This window comes from Pecten maximus, chromosome 8 (genome assembly GCF_902652985.1).
Source record: "Pecten maximus chromosome 8, xPecMax1.1, whole genome shotgun sequence".
Classification (NCBI taxonomy): Eukaryota; Metazoa; Mollusca; class Bivalvia; order Pectinida; family Pectinidae; genus Pecten; species Pecten maximus.
In genome coordinates this window covers 29,406,688-29,428,855 of record NC_047022.1, presented here as the reverse complement: position 1 = coordinate 29,428,855, position 22,168 = coordinate 29,406,688, and the positions used below count along the sequence as shown (strand labels likewise).

Sequence of the window (22,168 nt, the reverse complement as noted above, 5' to 3'; positions counted from 1 at the left end):
CTTACACATTTTTGGAACACTTGGAAAACAAGTAAACACAAATTTAACTCTGTCAAAGAATGGTGGGATATAGCGAAAATTAAAATAAAAGATATATGTTTATCTACAAGTAAAATATTAAATACAAAAGAAAAACAAATAAAGAAATTAGAAACAAAACTACAAACAAAAACCCTTCAAAACAAAGAGTATGATAACATCCAACAAAAATTAGAAGCATACTACCAACAAAAGGCAACGGCTGCTAGAATTAGATCCAGAGTCAAATGGTACGAAGAAGGGGAAAAATCAACAAATTACTTTTTTGGACTTGAAAAATCTAAAGGGTTAAATAAAAAATGGACATCCATTGAAAGTAAAGATGGAACATATAAACATAATATTGAAGACATATTAAAGGAACAAGTCCATTTTTATGAAAACTTATTCTCAACAGAGGGGATAAATGAAATAGAGGCTAATAAACTATTAGAAAATGTTGATAAAAAAATAAGTGAGGCTGATAAAGAAAATGGAGATATCCTTCCGACAGGAGATGAAATAAAAATTGCTATTGACAATCTTAAATGTAATAAATCACCAGGCTCTGATGGTATAATTTCAGAATTTTATAAAAAGTATTGGTACCTGATAAAAGATGAATTTACTGAGGTAATTACAGAAGTGTTTCAGACAAATGAATTAACAGAAAGTCAGAACAAAGGTATAATCACTTTGCTTTATAAACAAGGTGAACGTGAGGAAATAAGAAACTGGCGCCCAATTACCCTCTTAAATAATGACTATAAGATTATCACAAAAATATTAGCAGAAAGAATAAAAACTTGTTTATCATTCATAGTACACCCAGACCAAAAAGGATTTGTGAAAGGGCAGAAATATAGAAGAAAATATACGCTCAATTCAAGATGTAGTTGAGTACACGAACATAGAAAATGATGAGGGTGGGATTATTTTTCTAGATCAGGAAAAGGCTTTCGATCTAGTAGAATGGAGATGGATTCAAAAATGCTTTAATGAATTTGGCTTTGGTGATAAACTTTCTCGATGGATTCAAATGACATACATTAACTCTTACAGTCAAATATTAACAAATGGTTTTCTCTCCAAATTCTTCAAAATAAGTAGTTCTGTAAAACAAGGCTGCCCGCTCGCGCCTCTGATCTACATTATACAGGCTGAGCCCTTAGCTTTTACAATACGTAAAAACAAAAATATAACAGGTATATCTATTCCAAGCTTAAACAATAAAAACATTGAAGCTAAAATTAGTATGTTTGCAGATGACTCCCAATTATTTATAGGATCAGAAAATAGCATTACAGAAATTTTTAAAACACTTAACAAATATGAAAAAGCTTCTGGAGCAAAGGTAAATTACCAGAAAACAAAAGGAATGTACTTAGGTATCTGGAAACAAAGACCACCAAGATATACTCAAATAAAATGGGTTCAAAACATTAAAGCCTTAGGAATAACTCATGGGTATAACATTGACCAAGTAATACTTTGGGAAGCAAAAATACAAAAAAATAAAACATTGATTGGTAGATGGGAAAAACGAAATCTTACTATGCAAGGGAAAATGATAATAATTAAATTACTACTATTGTCGACAATTACATATGAGGTAGCTCAGACACTAATACCGAACAAGTACAAACAGACAGTCAATAAACTCATTCTATTCCTTCCTTTGGAAAAGCAAGGTAAATAAGGTATCCAAAGAAACTTGCTACAGAGATAAATCAAGAGGTGGGCTTAATATGACAGACGTTGATATGATCTGTAGACAAAGAAGTATAAAAAATATATATAACATTGTAAATTCAGAACTACAAATCTGGAATGCCTTGGGCAAATATTGGCTTCAAAAATATGATAACAAATTTGGTATTAAATTTTTCATATGCAAATGCAGTAGTACAAAATCTTTAGACATGAGTAACATACCAGAACTCTATAGATCACAGATACTGGAGTGGCAGTATTTACTGAAAACCTTACCAAAGACTTTGACGAAAGAAAATATTAAAAAACAAATGCTTTTTGGAAATGATAAAATAGTTTTCAAAAGGAATCCCATATTTTTTAGGAATTGGACTAAATCATGTATAATTAGAATTGAGGATATATGGGATGAATCAAACAATGACTTTATTTCATCCGATACACTCTTGCAAAAGCTTGAGCAAAAGGAAAATTGGATATCGGAGTTCTCTAGAATAAAAAAAATTCCATACCTAAGAACTGGCTAATAGAACTAAAGACAAACAATCCTTCTTCAACTGATGACAATAATGCTACTATAACAGATAACCTAACTCTAAAATATATGAATAAAATTATAGAACCAACAGATCTAAAAAATAAGTTATTGACAGATATCTTTTTAGATGATGACTATCAACCTAAAGCACAACAAAAATGGGAATCAATATACGAAAATGAACTCTTAAATTGGAAAAGAATATGGAAAATAATGCAAACATCTATTGCAGACAGAAAAAGCAAAGAATTTCATTGGAAATGTCTACATAACATAGTATCAACAAACTATAAATTAATGAAAATGGGACTCTCGGATGGAAAATGTAACCTCTGTAACATGCATTTAGAAACTCAACAACATTTATTTTATAGATGCATTCTCTCTAAAGAAATATGGAATTATATAGAACCAGTAATTAATAAAGCAATAAATTGTATTTCCCAACTACACCAAGTTTATAAGATCTCTGAAAGAGACGTTATGCTTGGATGTCATCATTTAAATTTTAACTCTTGTTTAGTTATTAATCTAATAATTCTCTCTACAAAATGGCAAATTTGGAAATCTAGAAATAAAATTAAATTTGAAAACAAAGCTGGAAGCAAGCAACAGACATTAAATAGTATTATACAGTCCTTAAAAATGAATATTTCAATACTAAAGCACTCAAATAAGTTTTATTATGTCTGGGATTCATTGAAGAACATATTTGACTAATAATAATTACGAAACTATGTACATACATGTTGTAATATGGTAGGGTTGAAATATTACACTGTATACATGTACCTATGTGTGCGAATGAGAAGTATACAAAAATGTAAGATGGCATGATGCTAATATGATGTGAACACATGGGAAAATGCAAGCTATACCATAATATATATATATATATTATGTAAAGTTGTGGTGAATGAGTCCCCTCCTGTGTGAGGGCAAGCAATGTAAACTATTAATATGCTGATTGTGAATAAAAAATAAAAAAAAAAGATGTTCATTTTAGATGTATTGTCTTGTAAAAAACAATGCCTTTGAAAGTGAAACCTGTTCAATGCTATGTTTCAAATCAAGATTCACTAAAACGGAAACCTAATTTAAGAAGGAAATTTGATTTAAATAGTATGATCAAATATATATGTATACATAAGTATTACAATTTGTGTGCACTTTTCAATTAAGTGAGAAATGCAAAACAAGTAAATAAAATGTTTATCAATATTAAAAGATTAACAAATTAAAATGTGTTTAACACAAACTATCTTACTATTACGAAAAGTATAAAAACACAATAGCACCAACATAATGAAAAACAAGAGGTCTAGAGGGCCTGTATCGATCACCCGGATACTGCAGTGATTACAAAACGGATTTCAAAGAATTTGTGATATTTCCCCTATTTGGCCCACTCTTTCTTTCCCTGGTTTCGCCATTTATACAGAATTGGTTCTGGATTCCCTTTCACCCAAAGAAAGCTTCTGACCGAATTTTATTAATACCTATTAACCCGTTCATGACTAGTAGCGATTAAAACACTTGCCTTTACCGCTTGTATTTCCCCTATTTGGACTGCGCTCTTCCAGCCCAGTGGGGGCTAGATATACCATTTATGCTAAATTTCTTCCTTTCCCCCACAGATACTTCAGACCAAGTTTGGTCAAAATCAATTCACTCGTTCATAACTAGTAACGATTTAAATGACTTCCCTCTATTTCCCCTATTGGGCCTCGTATTTCCCGCCCAGGGAGGCCATCGTCACAATGCATTTATGCTAAGTTTGTTCCCCTCCCCCAAGGATGTTTCTAACCAGATTTATTCCAAAATCAATCCGTCTTTTACAATTAGTAGCAAATCAAAGGTATAGTTGACGGACGCCGCACCATATCATAAGCTCATCGGTCCTTAGGACCAGGTAACAGAAATAAAAAAATAACCAAATGTTTTCGTCGAATTTAAAACTCGCACACAATCATATAAAATACATAGAACTTACACAATAACTGGTTGTTGTACTCAATATGGCATTTCAGTTATTTTTCCAAAGTTATAAAATCACTCGCTTATACTCGTTTTATAAGCGAGTGTTTTTATGACTTTGAAAAAATAACTAACAAGAATGAAGGAAATGCCAACCACGAGTTTGTGTGACCTGTTTCTACCACAATAGAAAAGATATTCTGAGGATGAATTGACCTGTTTTGTGTCTACATGCATTCTTTTTTTCCTTTTTTTTTTTCCGGCATATCCGTATAATATTCTTTTGGCCCCGGATATGACGCGACAGGTAGCGTTACTGGTCAAGATGAAGTATAAATGCAAAAAAAAAAACAAAAAAAACAAACAAACAAACAAAGTTAAGATTGAATGCAAACTGAATAAGTGGATGTATCTTTTCAAAAGACACATTAATAAAATTATATTCCTGATTCAAATGCAGTCTTATTATCACCAAAAATGATTCAAACTAATGTATTTTTATTATCCGTGCTTAAACGCATCAGTTCGTTGTCTTATTTCACCAGCAGTTTTACATTATAACCACCAGCATTAAAATTATGTCGTTTATCTTTTTTAAAGATATTTCTTGTTTACAAGGTGTGGTGTAAGGATATGACCTTTAGTGAAATTCCGCTAATGAATAATCAAATCTGACATCTTTCAAAAATGTGTGCAGATATTACAATGCATTGTTAATCATAACAAATGATAGCAAGTTTATTATTAAAGTCACAATTTAATATAAATCTATTTTTTCAAATGAATCATCACTAAAACAAATGCAACCTACTTTTTGTGTCATCATTTCCGCGGCACCATAAAGCGGCCTTCTAGTGTCAGCCAATCAAAACACATTGGACCACGTGATTAAGAAATAGTCCCGGTCAAAGGCTATTCCACGTGTGGTTTAAACTGTTTGGTAGTTAACAGTTGTAATGATTATTTCATGTTTTGAAAGTTGAAAAACAACACTTGTTGACAGATACGTCTGTTGTGATGGTTTCCAATCAATAGTTTATGCGATGTCCATTGTAAATAAGTTATAACAACAAATACTTTTCAAGTATATATTTTTATGGTTTTTCAACGTCAAACACAGGGCCCTCGTATAAATCGTGGCGCTATTTTTCTTTTTCTTTCTAAAATACGCTGGGAAGTTAAATCAAATCGCCAAAACCTGAAAAACAAAATATAAAATGTTTACATGTACGTCATTTATTATCTACATTATATATCTCCCCATACTGGTAAAATAACAGACGCACAGTTTTAAAGAGAAACATGATGAAAGTCAGGGAATCAGGTATTTCATCGTTGATACTTTAATTGACGTTTATGCCGGAAACATGATTTCCAGTGGGATGACAATGTACTATATATAATGTATATATGTTGGAGGAATAATGGTGTTTGACTGCACAATATGTAAATATGTCTGGTGAACATGCTAACACAATATGTACATATGTCTGATGAACGTGCTAACACAATATGTACATATGTCTGGTGAACGTGCTAACACAATATGTCTGGTGAACGTGCTAACACAATATGTCTGATGAACGTGCTAACACAATATGTAAATATGTCTGGTGAACATGCTAACACAATATGTACATATGTCTCGTGAACGTGCTAACACAATATGTCTGGTGAACATGCTAACACAATATGTACATATGTCTGATGAACGTGCTAACACAATATGTACATATGTCTCGTGAACGTGCTAACACAATATGTTCATATGTCTGGGGAACGTGCTAACACAATATGTAACTATGTCTGGTGAACGTGCTAACACAATATGTACACATGTTTGGTGAACGTGCTAACACAATATGTACATATGTCTCGTGAACGTGCTAACACAATATGTTCATATGTCTGGTGAACATGCTAACACAATATGTACATATGTCTGATGAACGTGCTAACACAATATGTACATATGTCTCGTGAACGTGCTAACACAATATGTACACATGTTTGGTGAACGTGCTAACACAATATGTACATATGTCTGGTGAACGTGCTAACACAAAATGTCTGGTGAACGTGCTAACACAATATGTACATATGTCTGGTGAACGTGCTAACACAATATGTAAATATGTCTGGTGAACGTGCTAACACAAAATGTCTGGTGAACGTGCTAACACAATATGTACATATGTCTGATGAACGTGCTAACACAATATGTACATATGTCTGATGAACGTGCTAACACAATATGTAAATATGTCTGGTGAACGTGCTAACACAATATGTACATATGTCTGATGAACGTGCTAACACAATATGTCTGGTGAACGTGCTAACACAATATGTACATATGTCTGGTGAACGTGCTAACACAATATGTCTGGTGAACGTGCTAACACAATATCTACATATGTCTGGTGAACGTGCTATCACAATATGTACATATGTCTGGTGAACGTGCTAACACAATATGTAAATATGTGTGGTGAACGTGCTAACACAATATGTCTGGTGAACGTGCTAACACAATATCTACATATGTCTGGTGAACGTGCTAACACAATATGTCTGGTGAACGTGCTAACACAATATGTAAATATTTCTGGTGAACGTGCTAACACAATATGTCTGGTGAACGTGCTAACACAATATGTACATATGTCTGGTGAACGTGCTAACACAATATGTACATAAGTCTGGTGAACGTGCTAACACAATATGTAAATATGGCTGGTGAACGTGCTAACACAATATGTAAATATGTCTGGTGAACGTGCTAACACAATATGTACATAAGTCTGGTGAACGTGCTAACACAATATGTCTGGTGAACGTGCTAACACAATATGTACATATGTTTGGTGAACGTGCTAATACCTACAATTTGACCTGTTTGCCTAGGCATTTGAAAGTGACAAATACCACTACATATATAAACGTTGGCCCTACATGCGTGTATATGCGATGATGATGATGATGATGATGATGATGATGATGATGATGATGTGGTGGTGGTCGTGGTGATGGTGATGTGTACTTACTCTGAGCCTTTGAAAAAGTAGATTTCCCGTGTACTAACGGCCAAAGCTGCATCGACCTCTGTTGGTATCCCCGGGAACGTCGTACTAACATAACCGTACGAGTTTGGCACCATCTCCATCGTTTGTGCGTTAAACTCCTGCACAAAGTACCTCTATAAAATAAAAAAAAATGTAAAATTACTATTGTGATGATAATAATTAATAGTATGTTATATTCATATAACTATCGCAAGTATCTGGGTCTTACACATGTAGGACGGAGATAGAATTAGTATAATACAACACAAACTGTACATTTAAGCATTGAACTGTTACCAAATGATAGTATTATGACAGTTTGAGTATGAGTAGAGTTTCGAAGTAGTTTTCTGAATGTGATAATGCGTTAAATGTGTCTCGTTTTTGACATGAACGGCAAGTCAAAAACGAGATACATCTAACGCGTTAGCATTTAACGCGTTAAACGTAACATTAAACGCGTTAAGATTTAACGCGTTAAATCTCAATGCGTTAATGTTTTTACATATAACGCGTTAAATGCATTTATCATTTAACGCGTTAAATACAGTTATATCAAGTTTATAATTATTTTAACGCATTAATTGTTAACGCGTTAAACTTTATCAAATTAACCAATCGGTTGCACCATTTCATATCAGCATTCCGGTGAAAGTTCTTCATGGAAGCGGGAAACAATATGGAAGCTTCAAAGAGAGAGGTTCGGGCGGTGGTGCAAGAATGCCTTGAGGCTGTGCTAAGACAATCCCTTCCCGTCGGTGATATTGTCAGTTTGCAAATATGAAGTATTTGACAATGGTTCTTTGTAATAAAAAAGAAGAGTCAACGTATGACTACTACGTGTGAATTCCGAAATCGAAATCCACTGCAACCAAAACTACATCTCGCTCGTAAGATCCATCATGTATGGATGGTCATGGAATATCGGGCTATCATCTGGGACCCATACACAAAACAAGAGGCCCAATGGGCCTGCATCGCTCACCTGGCTCTACAGCAAATTTGAAGTTGATTGAGGTCATTTCTACAGATACTATGCTGATTACTACTTTATTCAAATATCAGAATAAGCTAGGTTTATTCATGTCAATAGATTTTCTAGTCCTTCATTCCAGCATACTATTGGCCTAATATCAGGTCTTGGTGACACTTTGCTATTGCATGGCCATTGTTTAAAGATTTAAGCCTATTTCACCCTGTGACCTTGAATGTAGGTCAAGGTAATTCATTTGAACAAACTTGGTAGCCTTTAACCCCAGGATGCTACAGGCCCAATATCAAGTCCCTGGGCCTTTTGGTTATTGAGAAGAAGTCGTTTAAAGATTTAAGCCTATTTGATCCATGTGACCTTGAATGTAGGTCAAGGTCATTTATTTGAACAAGCTTGGTAGCCCTTTACCCTAGCATGCCACTGGCCCAATATCAAGTCCCTGGGCCTTTTGGTTATTGAGAAGAAGTCGTTTAAAGATTAAAGCCTATTTGATCCATGTGACCTTGAATGAAGGTCAAGGTCATTTATTTGAACAAACTTTGTAGCCCTTCATCCTAGCATGCCACTGGCCCAATATCAAGTCTCTGGGCCTCTTGATTACTGAGAAGAAGTTGTTTAAATAGTATAGCCTATTTGACCTTTGTGACCTAGAATGAAGGTTAAGGTCATTTATTTGAACAAGCTTGGTAGCCCTTTACTCTAGCATGCCACTGACCCAATATCAAGTCCCTGTGGCTTTTGATTATTGAGAAGAAGTCGTTTAAAGATTTAAGCCTATTTGATCCATGTGACCTTGAATGAAGGTCAAGGTCATTTATTTGAACAAACTTGGTAGCCCTTCATCCTAGCATGCCACTGGCCCAATATCAAGTCTCTGGGCCTCTTGATTACTGAGAAGTTGTTTAAAGATTATAACCTATTCGACGTTTGTGACCTTGAATAAAGGTTAAGGTCATTCATTTGAACAAATTTGGTAGCCCTTCACCCCATGATGCTACAGGCCCATTATCAAGTCCCTGGGCCTCTTGGTTATTGAGAAGAAGTCGTTTGAAGACTCTAGCCTATTTGACCTTTGTGACCTAGAATGAAGGTTAAGGTCATATATTTGAACAAGCTTGGTAGCCCTTTACTCTAGCATGCCACTGACCCAATATCAAGTCCCTGTGCCTTTTGGTTATTGAGAAGAAGTCGTTTAAAGATTTAAGCCTATTTGATCCATGTGACCTTGAATGAAGGTCAAGGTCATTTATTTGAACAAACTTCGTAGCCCTTCACCCCAGGATGCTACAGGCCCAATATCAACTCCCTGGGCCTCTTGGTTATTGAGAAGAAGTCGTTTAAAGATTTTAGCCTATTTGATCCATGTGACCTTGAATGAAGGCCAAGGTTATTTATTTGAACAAACTTCGTAGCCCTTCACCCTAGCATGCTACAGGCCCAATATCAAGTCCCTGGTCCTCTTGGTTAATGAGAAGAAGTCATTTGAAGATTATAGCCTATTTGACCCGTGTGACCTTGAATGAAGGTCAAGGTCATTTATTTTCACAAACTTTGTAGCCTCTTCAGGCAGGTGAGCTAACCAGATGCAAGTCCTGGCCTCTGGTATTGAGAAGTTGTTTAAATGAAAAAGTTGACGCCGGACGGACGGACGGACGGACTGATCGATATGAACTCTATAAAATGGAAAAAAAGTGTCACATCTGTACAAGAGTGTCTCTTGTGTCAGCATTACACCCCCTACCAACACGATAACAATAACTGACGGTAGAGTCAATTCTCTCCAGAAAGCTGGCTCTGGTATCCATACTGTTAGTCCTTTAAATACATAGTAGATACATATTTGCAACAAGGAATTCGATTGGTCTGTTATTTTAGTCATTTTAACGCGTTAAAACAGAAGCTACGACTCTCAACGCGTTAAACGAACGAAGCTTTTTATCACGTTAAATGCTAGCTAAGCAGCAAATTTAACGCGTTTAAAATCCAAGAAAACATTTAACGTGTTAAGATTTAACACGCGTTACATGGTAAGCGTGCTAGTTTTGACGCGTTAAATGTTATGTTTAACGCGTTTAATGCATTTCGTTTTTGACATGAACTGCCTGTCATAGTATACAGTCGATATGAATACAATGTTATGAAATATTTATCTGTCACTCAAAGTTTATTCTTATCGATTGTATACTACCATTTGGTAACAGTTCAATGCTTATATTTACATTCATAACGATTTTCTTTTATTTATTGTAGGTTATGACGCGTTTAAATTTGCCGCTTACCCTATCACTGACGTCAGCAACTTCAAATACCCGCATGACCGAAATTTCCAGAAAGAATAATATAGTCCTTATAATATATTGTCGTTATTAATAGCAAAAACATAAATGGTTTGGCACAAATTTGCTGTTATTTTAAATTTCATATACTTTGTAGATATCGTCAAATTATTCACAATTGCATAATTTCTGATTGTTTAAAATCAAAGCCGTTTTTCCGCGCAATGATATAACGGTTAACAGTTAGAAGTGATGCGGCGTTGAACGGGTATTGCACAGGACAGATTCGACTCACAGGGGCATGTCAAGTCTTACATTAAAAATTAGCCAGAATACCTTTATACATGTATTAAAACTATATAGGTATTCTGGCAATTTTTAAAATAAGACTAGACATGCCCCTGTGCTCGATTCCTCGGAAACACGTATGTTTCTATCGACTGGATTTACGTTATTTTCAGAAGAATATTAGCTGTTTAATTCTATTATTATGAAAGTCGTCTTGACAGTAGGTAAAAACAATTACAAGGTTATTTCATTTGAAACAGATTCCAGTCTAACCGGTCAACTCAGTGCCGCTAAATTAGCAGACGATTTTCAACTTCACAGGGCTAAATTAACCACAAAACTAAAATCCAGTATACATACACAACCGAAAACCATGTCGATACTCTCGATTTTTTACAAGATTAAAAAAAAAATTACTGGCCTTTTAATGTTGTCGTGTCTAGCATTTCAGAAAATTAGGAAACAAGCCCCTGTGAGTGTGACGACATTGACCATTTGATTACGGTTATTCCTAGATCAAGAACGGCGCTTCTAGTTATTTTGCGTTGACTACAATTATAAAGTTTAAACTATTACTCTCATAACTTGTAAGTTGCTTTATTTTTTGTTGTGGCTTATGTAAATAAATGCTAACATTCGAAAGCTCTCTAGGCCGAAAATAATCCGAAGGGCTCTGATGTTACAGTTGCCTTCGTAGTAAGATCGGCAGAAAATTCTGACTGCCGAAAATAACTGGCGGCCATTGTTTTGACCAGCAACACCTTGGGATGTATTCCTACACTGACCGAATCACTGTAAATTGTAGTTTACTAACGACATGTAGGCAAATGCAACACAAAATGTAAATATTGTGAGATATAAAGTTATGCACTATAAAAATTACTTCGAGATCAAGGTCTGTGTAAGTGGGTAGACTGGTACACGTATGTGTACTAGCCAGAGGAATGTAGCATACTAATTTATTAACTTACTGAAATGCAGTTTATCATACAGTATATGCTACTGTACGTTAGTATATTTTTAACGAGGATATGTATTTCAATGAGATTGCACAAAATGTTATGTTTCTCAATCTTTACATTTTCACGATACCACCTTACCGACCGTTTCTCCATCACAGGTACTTGTGGACATGATTATGATGTTTTTGATTTAAATGTTTCATTACAGACGAGTAAATTATTGTATTCCAATCGCATGCTTAATTTGTAAAATAATATATCGTACCCTGGCCTGATAAATACTAAGTATTTATAAGGACATGGTACTCCATTAATATATCTAAGAGCATTTACACGGAGTCAAACATTACCATCGCGCCGCCATTTGACCATACCTACTCGAAATAAATAAACGTCCTTATATGATGCTTCTCGCGCCTCTTAACCACTTTAAGAATACGTACCCCAATTATGTAAACACGATTATGACTTGTGGCAAACACAGCCCGTATCTTTTCACGAAGTAGCCGTCGTGCATATGGTATATATGCTCTCACAGTTAGCTCCCTTTCCGATACGGTTCCTGCCTTTATTTGGTACTTCCAGTTCAGTGCCCCTGAAAGCAACATACATATATCGAATATCATTAAAATGACTTTTCTTTTGGATTAAATGATTAATTTAATTATGTATTAAAAAGAGGGAATACATGAACTCTACAGACTAATATACTTACTTCTGAAAAACACTGTGCCGGCAGAGGCGACATTGATAACGTCATCGAACCTTTCAGGTGCCCCTGGGAAAATGTCGGAAGATCTTAATTGCTCGATGAATCCCTCGTTGAATGTCATCCTTATTACATCGCCACGTGAATTGAACGCCAGGATATCACCGTTGTCATCTGTATAGAAATAAGCGGTTAAAGATTTAAATGGTTTTTTTTTCTTTAATTAACCCGATGATTTCAAAAGCACGACCAGTGTACTTTTTATACTGCACACAACGTTACTTCCATAAGATGTACAGATAGGCATGCGAAGGATCATGGCTAAACTTGGTTGTTCTAGTCCTGTCTAGAACGGTTTGTTTTTGTTTCTTTCTCCACTGCCAATACTTTTGACCAAGTCACCCTTGGTAATTATCAGTCATTTTAACAATTGTAGAAAGTTAAAGAAGCTACATGCATACTGTTTCGTAGAAATATCATTCACCTCGCATGACACCTTTAAATTCGAATCTACATATATCTGGTGTTGTTGGTTGTAGCGTAGTCGTAGGTATGAACCGAGTTGGGCGCGGCGCCTCGGTTGGGCGTGGCGCCTCTGTTGGGCGTGTCCTCCGAGTAGGAGGCGGAAGCGTAGTAACTGGTGGAGGTGGATTATTTGACGAGGCACCTTCAAAAGTAATTTTGTATTTCAAATAAAATTATTTGTCATTTATAGAACATATGTCGAACATATATCGGAATTAATTTCCATATCGTATACACCAATATCTAAATCATGAACTTGATAGTTAAACCTTATACGAAATAATCAATATTTTTTCAAAGAGAACATGGATGTGGCACATTTTTATAAGCTATGAGTAATTCTGGCTAGGCGATAAGGTACAGTAGATCGTGAGTTCGAAGCCCGGCCAGAGCACGAGTCATAAAGTTGTCTCCCTTATAGTCATTTGTGTTACTTGTTATATATGTATATTGCAGAGACCTATCTTCTATAACGTACAATGTACATCTTCAATGCCATCAGACAAGTACTATTTTTATCCTGTCTGTTCCCAGCCACCGTATATAAGAAATAGGTAGGCCTACAAGAAACAATTCTTCTATTTACATGTAATACTCACCATAAATGGTCTGAATACCCCGGATATCATCCCAGTGTAGTTTGTAGTTTGGCCTATAACCGGCGTAGTACGGTGCCATCAGGGCATCGCCGTTCGAAGAATGTGCAAGACCTAAAGCGTGTCCAAATTCATGAGCGGCTACTGTAAATAGGTCAACACCTGTCTTGTTGATAACCCAAATTTCATCGTCATCAAAATGTGTTACACCATGTGGTGGATAAAAAGCATGTGCTAATACAAGCCCTGAAAATAAAGTCAAAATGTCAAAAAAAAAATCGTCTTACTATTCTATCTAACATTATCAATGTTTCTTATTAAATGCCATCAGCTTAAAGTATGCTTTTAGAACAAGCTTTAAAAATAAATAAATAAATACATATTAAGATGAAATTGATTCATGTTCCAAACTTCCGAAAGAAGGAAATCAAAACGCTACGAAAACTCTTCTCGGCTATTATCATAATATGTGCAAAATATTATTGTGTCGAGAAGAAAAAAATGAAATACATTTTCAGTCTAAAACAACATCCAAGATTCGCTACAATTTAGCATGTATGAGAACGAATTGCACACGTTTTCTTTTCAAACATCACAAGTGTGTGATTGTTTATATTACAACAAGAATTTGACAGATTATTGTAATTTCTTACCGTTACCGTCAAACGACGATCCGTCTCCATGGTCACGCCTTTCAAATGATATTACTATATCTGCAGATTTTTCATCGTCGGTGTAGGTTATTTCTAATGTTGAAACGTCTGTCCACACTTTGAACGCACGAGCTATTTCCGTCCTGGAAAAGTATATATATATATTTCTCTCGGTACAACTACGACAGGAAATTCAAAGCTGTATCTTCGGATCACCAACACATAGTGTATATGATACATTGTGCTAATAAATAGATATACAAACTTAGCAACACAAATGATAAAGGAAGACAACTTTTTGACTCATGCCCTGACCGGGCCTCGAACTCACGATCTACGGCACCCAAACGCCTAGCCAGAAATACCCGCAGCCTATACCGCTGCGCCACATCGGCGTTTTTAAAAAGAACGTTTCAATGGCGCAGTGATGGTCAGCCCGATACCCTGACATAATCATTGTGGAAGTCGTCTATAAGATGATATGAATACCTGGATCGCAATGTAATTACATACGGTACAACTACGACAGGAAATTCAAATTTTCAAAAAACATTTTTGAAATAGTATATTTTTAAAAAGTATAACAACGCATTACATACAATAAAACTATAATCTGCTTGTTTTTCTTTATCGTAGTTGATATGTAAATTTTCATCTATGGACTCTTAATTGCATGCATTGTCCATTCAACGTTTTATACTGACCAGAAAACGAGTTTTCAGGAAAAATGTTGAAGGAGCTTTACCGAAAACAGTATCTTACCTAATTACCGATCGGTCCAGTTGGTAGGTAAATCCATTTCTGTTTAGAAATGCGTATGTTAACCTGACCTTTTCCCATTGTCCAGGTCCTGAAAAACCGACAACTTGGCGTCTTATACACACTAACTATTGTAGTATCAATCCTTGCTGACTGTTTCCATTAAAAAAAAAAGATCAAAATACAAATGTTAAATGCTGCAAACTGTTACTGTCTCAATCCCTTGGTTTATTTATTGTGGATTAAACGGTTACTGTCTCATTCCCTTTGTTGATTTATTGTGGATTAAACGGTTACTGTCTCAATCCCTTGGTTGTTTTATTGTGGATTAAACGGTTACTGTCTCATTCCCTCGGTTGATTTATTGTGGATTAAACGGTTACTGTCTCATTCCCTTGGTCGATTTATTGTGGATTAAATGGTTACTGTCTCAATCCCTTGGTTGTTTTATTGTGGATTAAACTGTTACTGTCTCATTCCTTCGGTCGATTTATTGTGGATTAAACGGTTACTGTCTCATTCCCTTGGTCGATTTATTGTGGATTAAACGGTTACTGTCTCAATCCCTCGGTCGATTTATTGTGGATTAAATAGTTACTGGCTCATTCCCTCGGTCGATTTATTGTGGATTAAATGGTTACTGTCTCATTCCCTCGGTCGATTTATTGTGGATTAAACGGTTACTGTCTCAATCCCTCGGTCGATTTATTGTGGATTAAACGGTTACTGTCTCATTCCCTCGGTTGATTTATTGTGGATTAAACGGTTACTGACTCATTCCCTTTGTTGATTTATTGTGGATTAAATGTTTACTGTCTCATTCCCTTTGTTGATTTATTGTGGATTAAATGTTTACTCTCTCATCCCTTGGTCGATTTATTGTGGATTAAATAGTTACTGGCTCATTCTCTCGGTTGATTTATTGTGGATTAAATGTTTACTCTCTCATTCCCTCGGCCGATTTATTGTGGATTAAATAGTTACTGTCTCAATCCCTTGGTTGATTTATTGTGGATTAAACGTTTAAAGCATTAACATACCTTGGTTAAACGCTGCTGGTTTAAACTGTTTCAAATCTCTTCTGATCCTCATCATGAATTTTGTCTCCGGCATTAAAAAGTCATTACATCCACATCTTGGCTTTTTCATCTGATTAATGGTGTTTTCGTCGGGAAGGCCATTTATTTCAAGAGAGTTGAAATTTTGAAAGCGTCTGTTAAAATGGGAAAACAAAGCATATATGTATCTAGGCAGACAGTGTGTACGAATAGCAATGCTTGCTGAATACTAGCAAACCGTATGAGAATTATAAAATCTTACATGGGAATGTACTATGTACAAGGATATGTCAGCCAGCGGCCTGGTCAGCCAAACACTTATACAAGGGTTGATTTATCCCTGTTCAGTGGACACACTCATATTTTATATCTGCAGTTTTAACGGGGTGAGATTTTCGTACCTCACATTAGGGGGAAACAAGCTACACGTGATCATTCGCACGCTCTCAACAATTGTATGACGTCGAGACAACAATACAATGACGTCACGTCAACAATTCAATCACGTCAACATTGTCTCGAAATAGCATGCTTAAGCTGCCAACACTCGGCAAGTCTCGTGTTTGGCAACTAAGAAATCTTCCTTATCCGGTTGAGATTCCCCTGTCTCAGCCTCATGAGGGTGAACTATACTATCAATCCAATCCTTAGCAAACACAGAATCACAATATGAAGTACTATGTGAGAAACATTTTATATTAAGCTTGTATATGGCATACCTACCTATCCAATCCAGGTAGCTACCCACCTTTACACATTACGACTTCTTGCCAATACCTTCCTCATACAGCTTTGTGAGAAATGTCATACAGTTTACTGTTTTAATAATAACGCGATACTGACTAAATATACTTCATTACTTTAATAATCCTTTACTGCAATAAGCTAAGTAACCTGGTACATATATATAATTAGAAATTACACTTATTACTTCATTGAACACAACCTTATCATTAAGTATATTTGTTTTCGGAAGTTATGATGTGAGATGATGTATATATTTAAACGTGACTGGTTTGTGTGACTTTGGGAAGAGTACATTACTGAGTGGATATGACAGTTTGCGATGAATTCGTGAAAACACTTAGATGAATAATTATTTATGTTTTAGGAGAAATTGTGTATAAACGGAAGTCTAAGTACTTGTTGAATGCGTTTGATGCTGCTATACAGGTTCAAGATGTTGACAGGCATTTGTCACCAACGGAAACCGCACCAAACTTCCTGTTACGTGTATATGACACCATCGGGTTCTATTCTCAATAACACATGACCTTGAAATATCAATTTATCGAATATGTACTTCGAATTCGAGCTCAATATTGAGTCAAAATCAATTACAAATAAGAATATTTGTTCTGAATAGCTTTAATTGCTTGACATAATCGTTTGTAAAAATATAAGATATGTCTGGATCCTGCTGAGGTGGTAAATGTAGATGACTGTTTTAATTTCACAAACTCAATATTGCTTTATTTAGATTCCCGGATGTTGATTACGTTCAAGATAATCAAATATAATATATAATGATGCTACAAAAATCACAGATTGGTCACTGTTAATAGATCACTGTTAATGGATCATTGTTAATGGATCACTGTTAATGGATCATTGTTAACGGATCATTGTTAATGGATCATTGTTAATATATCATTGTTAATGGATCACTGTTAATGGATCACTGTTTAATGGATTATTGTTAATTGATCATTGTTAATGGATCATTGTTAATAGATCATTGTTAATGGATCATTGTTAATGTATCATTGTTAATTGATCATTGTTAATGGATCATTGTTAATGGATCACTGTTAATGGATCACTGTTAATAGATCACTGTTAATGGATCACTGTTAATGGATCATTGTTAATGGATTATTGTTAATGGATCATTGTTAATGGATCATTGTTAATGGATCACTGTTAATGGATTATTGTTAATGGATCATTGTTAATAGATCATTGTTAATAGATCACTGTTAATAGATCATTGTTAATGGGTCATTGTAAATGGATCACTGTTAATGGATCATTGTTAATGGATCAATGTTAATGGATTATTGTTAATGGGTCACTGTTTAATGGATCATCGTTAATGGATCATTGTTATTGGAGCATTATCAATGGATCATTGTTAATGGAGCACTGTTAATGGATCATTGTTAATGGATCATTGTTATTGGAGCATTGTTAATGGATCATTGTTAATGGATCATTGTTAATGGATCACTGTTAATGGATCATTGTTAATGGATCACTGTTAATGGATCACTGTTAATGGGTCATTGTTAATGTATCATTGTTAATGGAATCATTGTTAATGGATCACTGTTAATCGATCACTGTTAATGAATCATTGTTAATAGATCACTGTTAATGGAGCATTGTTAATGGATCACTGTTAATGGATCATTGTTAATAGATCATTGTTAATAGATCACTGTAAATGGATCACTGTTAATATATCATTGTTAATGGATCACTGTTAATGGAGCATTGTTAATGGATCATTGTTAATCGAGCACTGTTAATGGATCATTGTTAATGGATCATTGTTATTGGAGCATTGTTAATGGATCATTGTTAATGGATCATTGTTAATGGATCACTGTTAATGGATCATTGTTAATGGATCACTGTTAATGGATCACTGTTAATGGGTCATTGTTAATGTATCATTGTTAATGGAATCATTGTTAATGGATCACTGTTAATCGATCACTGTTAATGAATCATTGTTAATAGATCACTGTTAATGGAGCATTGTTAATGGATCACTGTTAATGGATCATTGTTAATAGATCATTGTTAATAGATCACTGTTAATGGATCACTGTTAATATATCATTGTTAATGGATCACTGTTAATGGATCACTGTTAATGGATCATTGTTAATCGAGCACTGTTAATGGATCACTGTTAATAGATCACTGTTAATAGATCACTGTTAATGGGTCACTGTTTAATGGATTATTGTTAATGGATCACTGTTAATGGATCATTGTTAATAGATCATTGTTAATGGATCATTGTTAATGGAGCACTGTTTAATGGATTATTGTTAATGGATCACTGATAATATATCATTGTTAATAGATCACTGTTAATGGATCACTGTTAATGGATCATTGTTAATGGATCACTGTTTAATGGATTATTGTTAATGGATCACTGATAATATATCATTGTTAATAGATCACTGTTAATGGGTCATTGTTAATGTATCACTGTTAATGGATCACTGTTAATGGATCACTGTTAATGGATCACTGTTAATGTATCACTGTTAATGGATCACTGTTAATGGATCATTGTTAATAATGATTCTTACTGGAGGCATAGTTTCCGGTGTTCAGGTGAAGCAGGAATACCGGTACCAGGCATTCTATCCTGTAGGTATCCATACGTCCGACAATAGTCCTGGAAAAGTCAGAATACGATCTAGCAGTAGATGCCAATCAAATGTAGTAATGATAAACAATGCTTGTACCCAAACACTTTCAGTATTAACTAAAAACAACAACAACAATAACAAATAGAAAACAAAATATTGATATTAGTCACAGTTCCCACAACTTCACACTTTAAGAAACAAACAAGAAGGTGATTTATACTCAAATATGTTTATCACAAATGACACAATGCACTCTGTAGTATCTTTCATATAATATGAATAATATACATTGTATTATTTGAATTAATCAAAACAGTCTGATTAACTATCGATAACATAATTCATAAATAATTATAAAAAGAATGATAAAATATGTTGTACAATGTTTTTTAAACAAGTATTTAGTTCTATCTTTGGCACAACAAATAACAGTTCAACACGTTATTCTCTCACTCATTATTAAATCTTTGGCACAACAAATAACAGTTCAACACGTTCTTCTCTCACTCATTATTAAATCTTTGGCACAACAAATAACAGTTCAACACGTTCTTCTCTCACTCATTATTAAATCTTTGGCACAACAAATAACAGTTCAACACGTTATTTTCTCACTCATTATTGTTTATAAACGCGATAAAGAGTGTTTACATTTCTGTGTTTACTGCATTGAGCGGAAATATTAAACATTCTTGGATTTTAAAAGGATTATGCTAGAAAACATACATTTATTGCTTTATGAACCTCGAAATGTATACTTCTTATCTGTCGTGTTAGAATATCCAACACCTTTAAATATCCCTCTCCAAATCTGAACTAAAGATCAGGTTCAGGTTCAGGATGGTTGATAACACTTATATGTTTTACAGTTGATTTACATTTATGCCTTGAAGTAATAAGGTTCAAATTAAATATATTATCGTCATCCACGTCAGTTTAACACTTATTCCGCCCGATATGTTCATCTATTTACGGTAGTGCTATATGTTTACGTTTTAATTATGTATATAAAACGATATCATACTGGAAAATAGAGTGCATGAGATAAAACCTTCAGATATCTAGATAATGACAGTAAACATCGAGCAAAAATATGACGCATTTATGAAAACCAAGACACAATCAGAATTATAAGAGTATTGTTAGCAAACATTGCAATATGAATATCATACATTACTTACATCTATTTCGAGATCGGTCATTCCATCACAAACATTACCAACATATATCAGCAGAGTGATCACGGAGAATATTGTTTTAGATTCCATTATTATCATTTTGATAATACACGTATCCAGTGTGCACGGTAACACGAAGCCAAAGGAAACGTCTGGGTTGCTTCTTCCTTTCTGTCTTATACACGATCAAGTGCGTAGAGAAACATTAACCGACCGGAAGATATGGGAGAGTAATGTGTACATGAGTGTATGGCCTTTCGTCATCAACATCAAATACGAATAGCTGACTTCTAGATCTATATTTTCATTGTATGATATACGTGACAATTTAAGCGTTGATGAGAACGCATGAAGTTATTGGTTCCATTCTACCTTATAAAAAGAAAATCAGATCAAATATTCATAACACACTGTTATTTTATGAGAAATACTCTTCTCACACCTATATATACGCCATACAATATGATACGTGCCGTAATATCACAAGGACGGAAAGTCACGCTTGGCTTTCCAATGATATGATTCAAAAGTATTGTTTCAGACACGTGAAAACATCTTATAAGGCATATATATTACACTGGTCTCTCATTTACTTCTGGAAGACATGTCTTACTCGGGTGTTCATTTACACATACATGTATATATATAGCTTTAGAGGAACATTGGCATTTGGTATGAGTCTTTAAATATCTCTCTGTTAGCGGCTGAATGATGTACACGTTATCTAATTCTTTAGATGATGAAGGAAACCGTTCACCTGGGAAGTTCTTGTTATTTACATTTATGTACGTGTAAAATGTCAACTTATATATATAATGATTTCGATATAGAAATGGAAGACACAATTCTTTTACTATTTAGCGTTTTAAAACCAATCCTCCCATGCCAAGAGAAATTAAACACAATGGAACAATTATACTAAATCAAAAACTCAGAAAAGTACACTGCCCTTCTTAAAATAAGAATGAGTGATACATGTACATCACAATAACCCGGCAGACACGGCGCCAGCGCTGTAGTGCTGATGACTAATTAACATCCGTGATATGGGATAGACTTGACACAAGGTCATCCGCACTGAGAAACACTGGGCTTTTATGGGGTGAACGATATATTGAATTTTAATACAATTTTCGGTATTTCTCCTCCATGAAATTCGCTATTAGTACATAGTGAATAAACTTGAGCATATTTCGTTTAACATATGACTTGGGCCCAAATAATTACCTTCAAGGCGAAAGAGTGAGAATTCTAATCGACAATTTATTTGTTGAGTTTGGTAACCAGATCTTTGAACAAACTGTTTATATATATCCATGGGAATAAACTGCCTTTCTCCTTGTTAACTTGTTGTTGTTTTTTTTGTGGTTTTTTTTTTGTTTTTGTTTTGTTTGTTTTATGTCTTGTTTTTATAGCTGCTGATCTTCTTCTTTAATTAACGGTGTAACCAGGAGGGATACCTTTAAA

At 34.6% G+C, this 22,168-nt stretch overlaps 1 protein-coding gene across 1 annotated transcript; it reads right to left on the bottom strand.

Annotated features, from left to right (window-relative positions):
• Nucleotides 1-4,983: 4,983 nt before the first annotated feature.
• LOC117333138 (matrix metalloproteinase-16-like) lies at nt 4,984-20,893 on the bottom strand. The gene is made up of 11 exons (XM_033892276.1): nt 20,705-20,893; nt 19,461-19,549; nt 16,111-16,283; nt 15,074-15,161; nt 14,312-14,454; nt 13,662-13,904; nt 13,022-13,204; nt 12,544-12,711; nt 12,272-12,423; nt 7,294-7,445; nt 4,984-5,444 (listed from the first exon to the last, which is right to left on the bottom strand). The coding sequence occupies exons 1-11, from the start codon at nt 20,798-20,800 to the stop codon at nt 5,357-5,359; spliced, it is 1,575 nt and encodes a 524-aa protein (XP_033748167.1). The 5' UTR covers nt 20,801-20,893; the 3' UTR covers nt 4,984-5,356.
• Nucleotides 20,894-22,168: the final 1,275 nt, after the last annotated feature.

What these genes read in the sequence shown, in the direction of transcription:
- LOC117333138 (XM_033892276.1), bottom strand. Translation starts at nt 20,800, where the DNA reads ATGATAATAATGGAATCTAAAACAATATTCTCCGTGATCACTCTGCTG. An exon ending in CGGCACAGTGTTTTTCAGAA is followed by an intron (nt 12,424 to 12,543) that starts GTAAGTATATTA and finishes TGTTGCTTTCAG; the next exon opens with GGGCACTGAACTGGAAGTAC. An exon ending in TACTTTTTCAAAGGCTCAGA is followed by an intron (nt 5,445 to 7,293) that starts GTAAGTACACAT and finishes TTTGTTTTTCAG; the next exon opens with GTTTTGGCGATTTGATTTAA.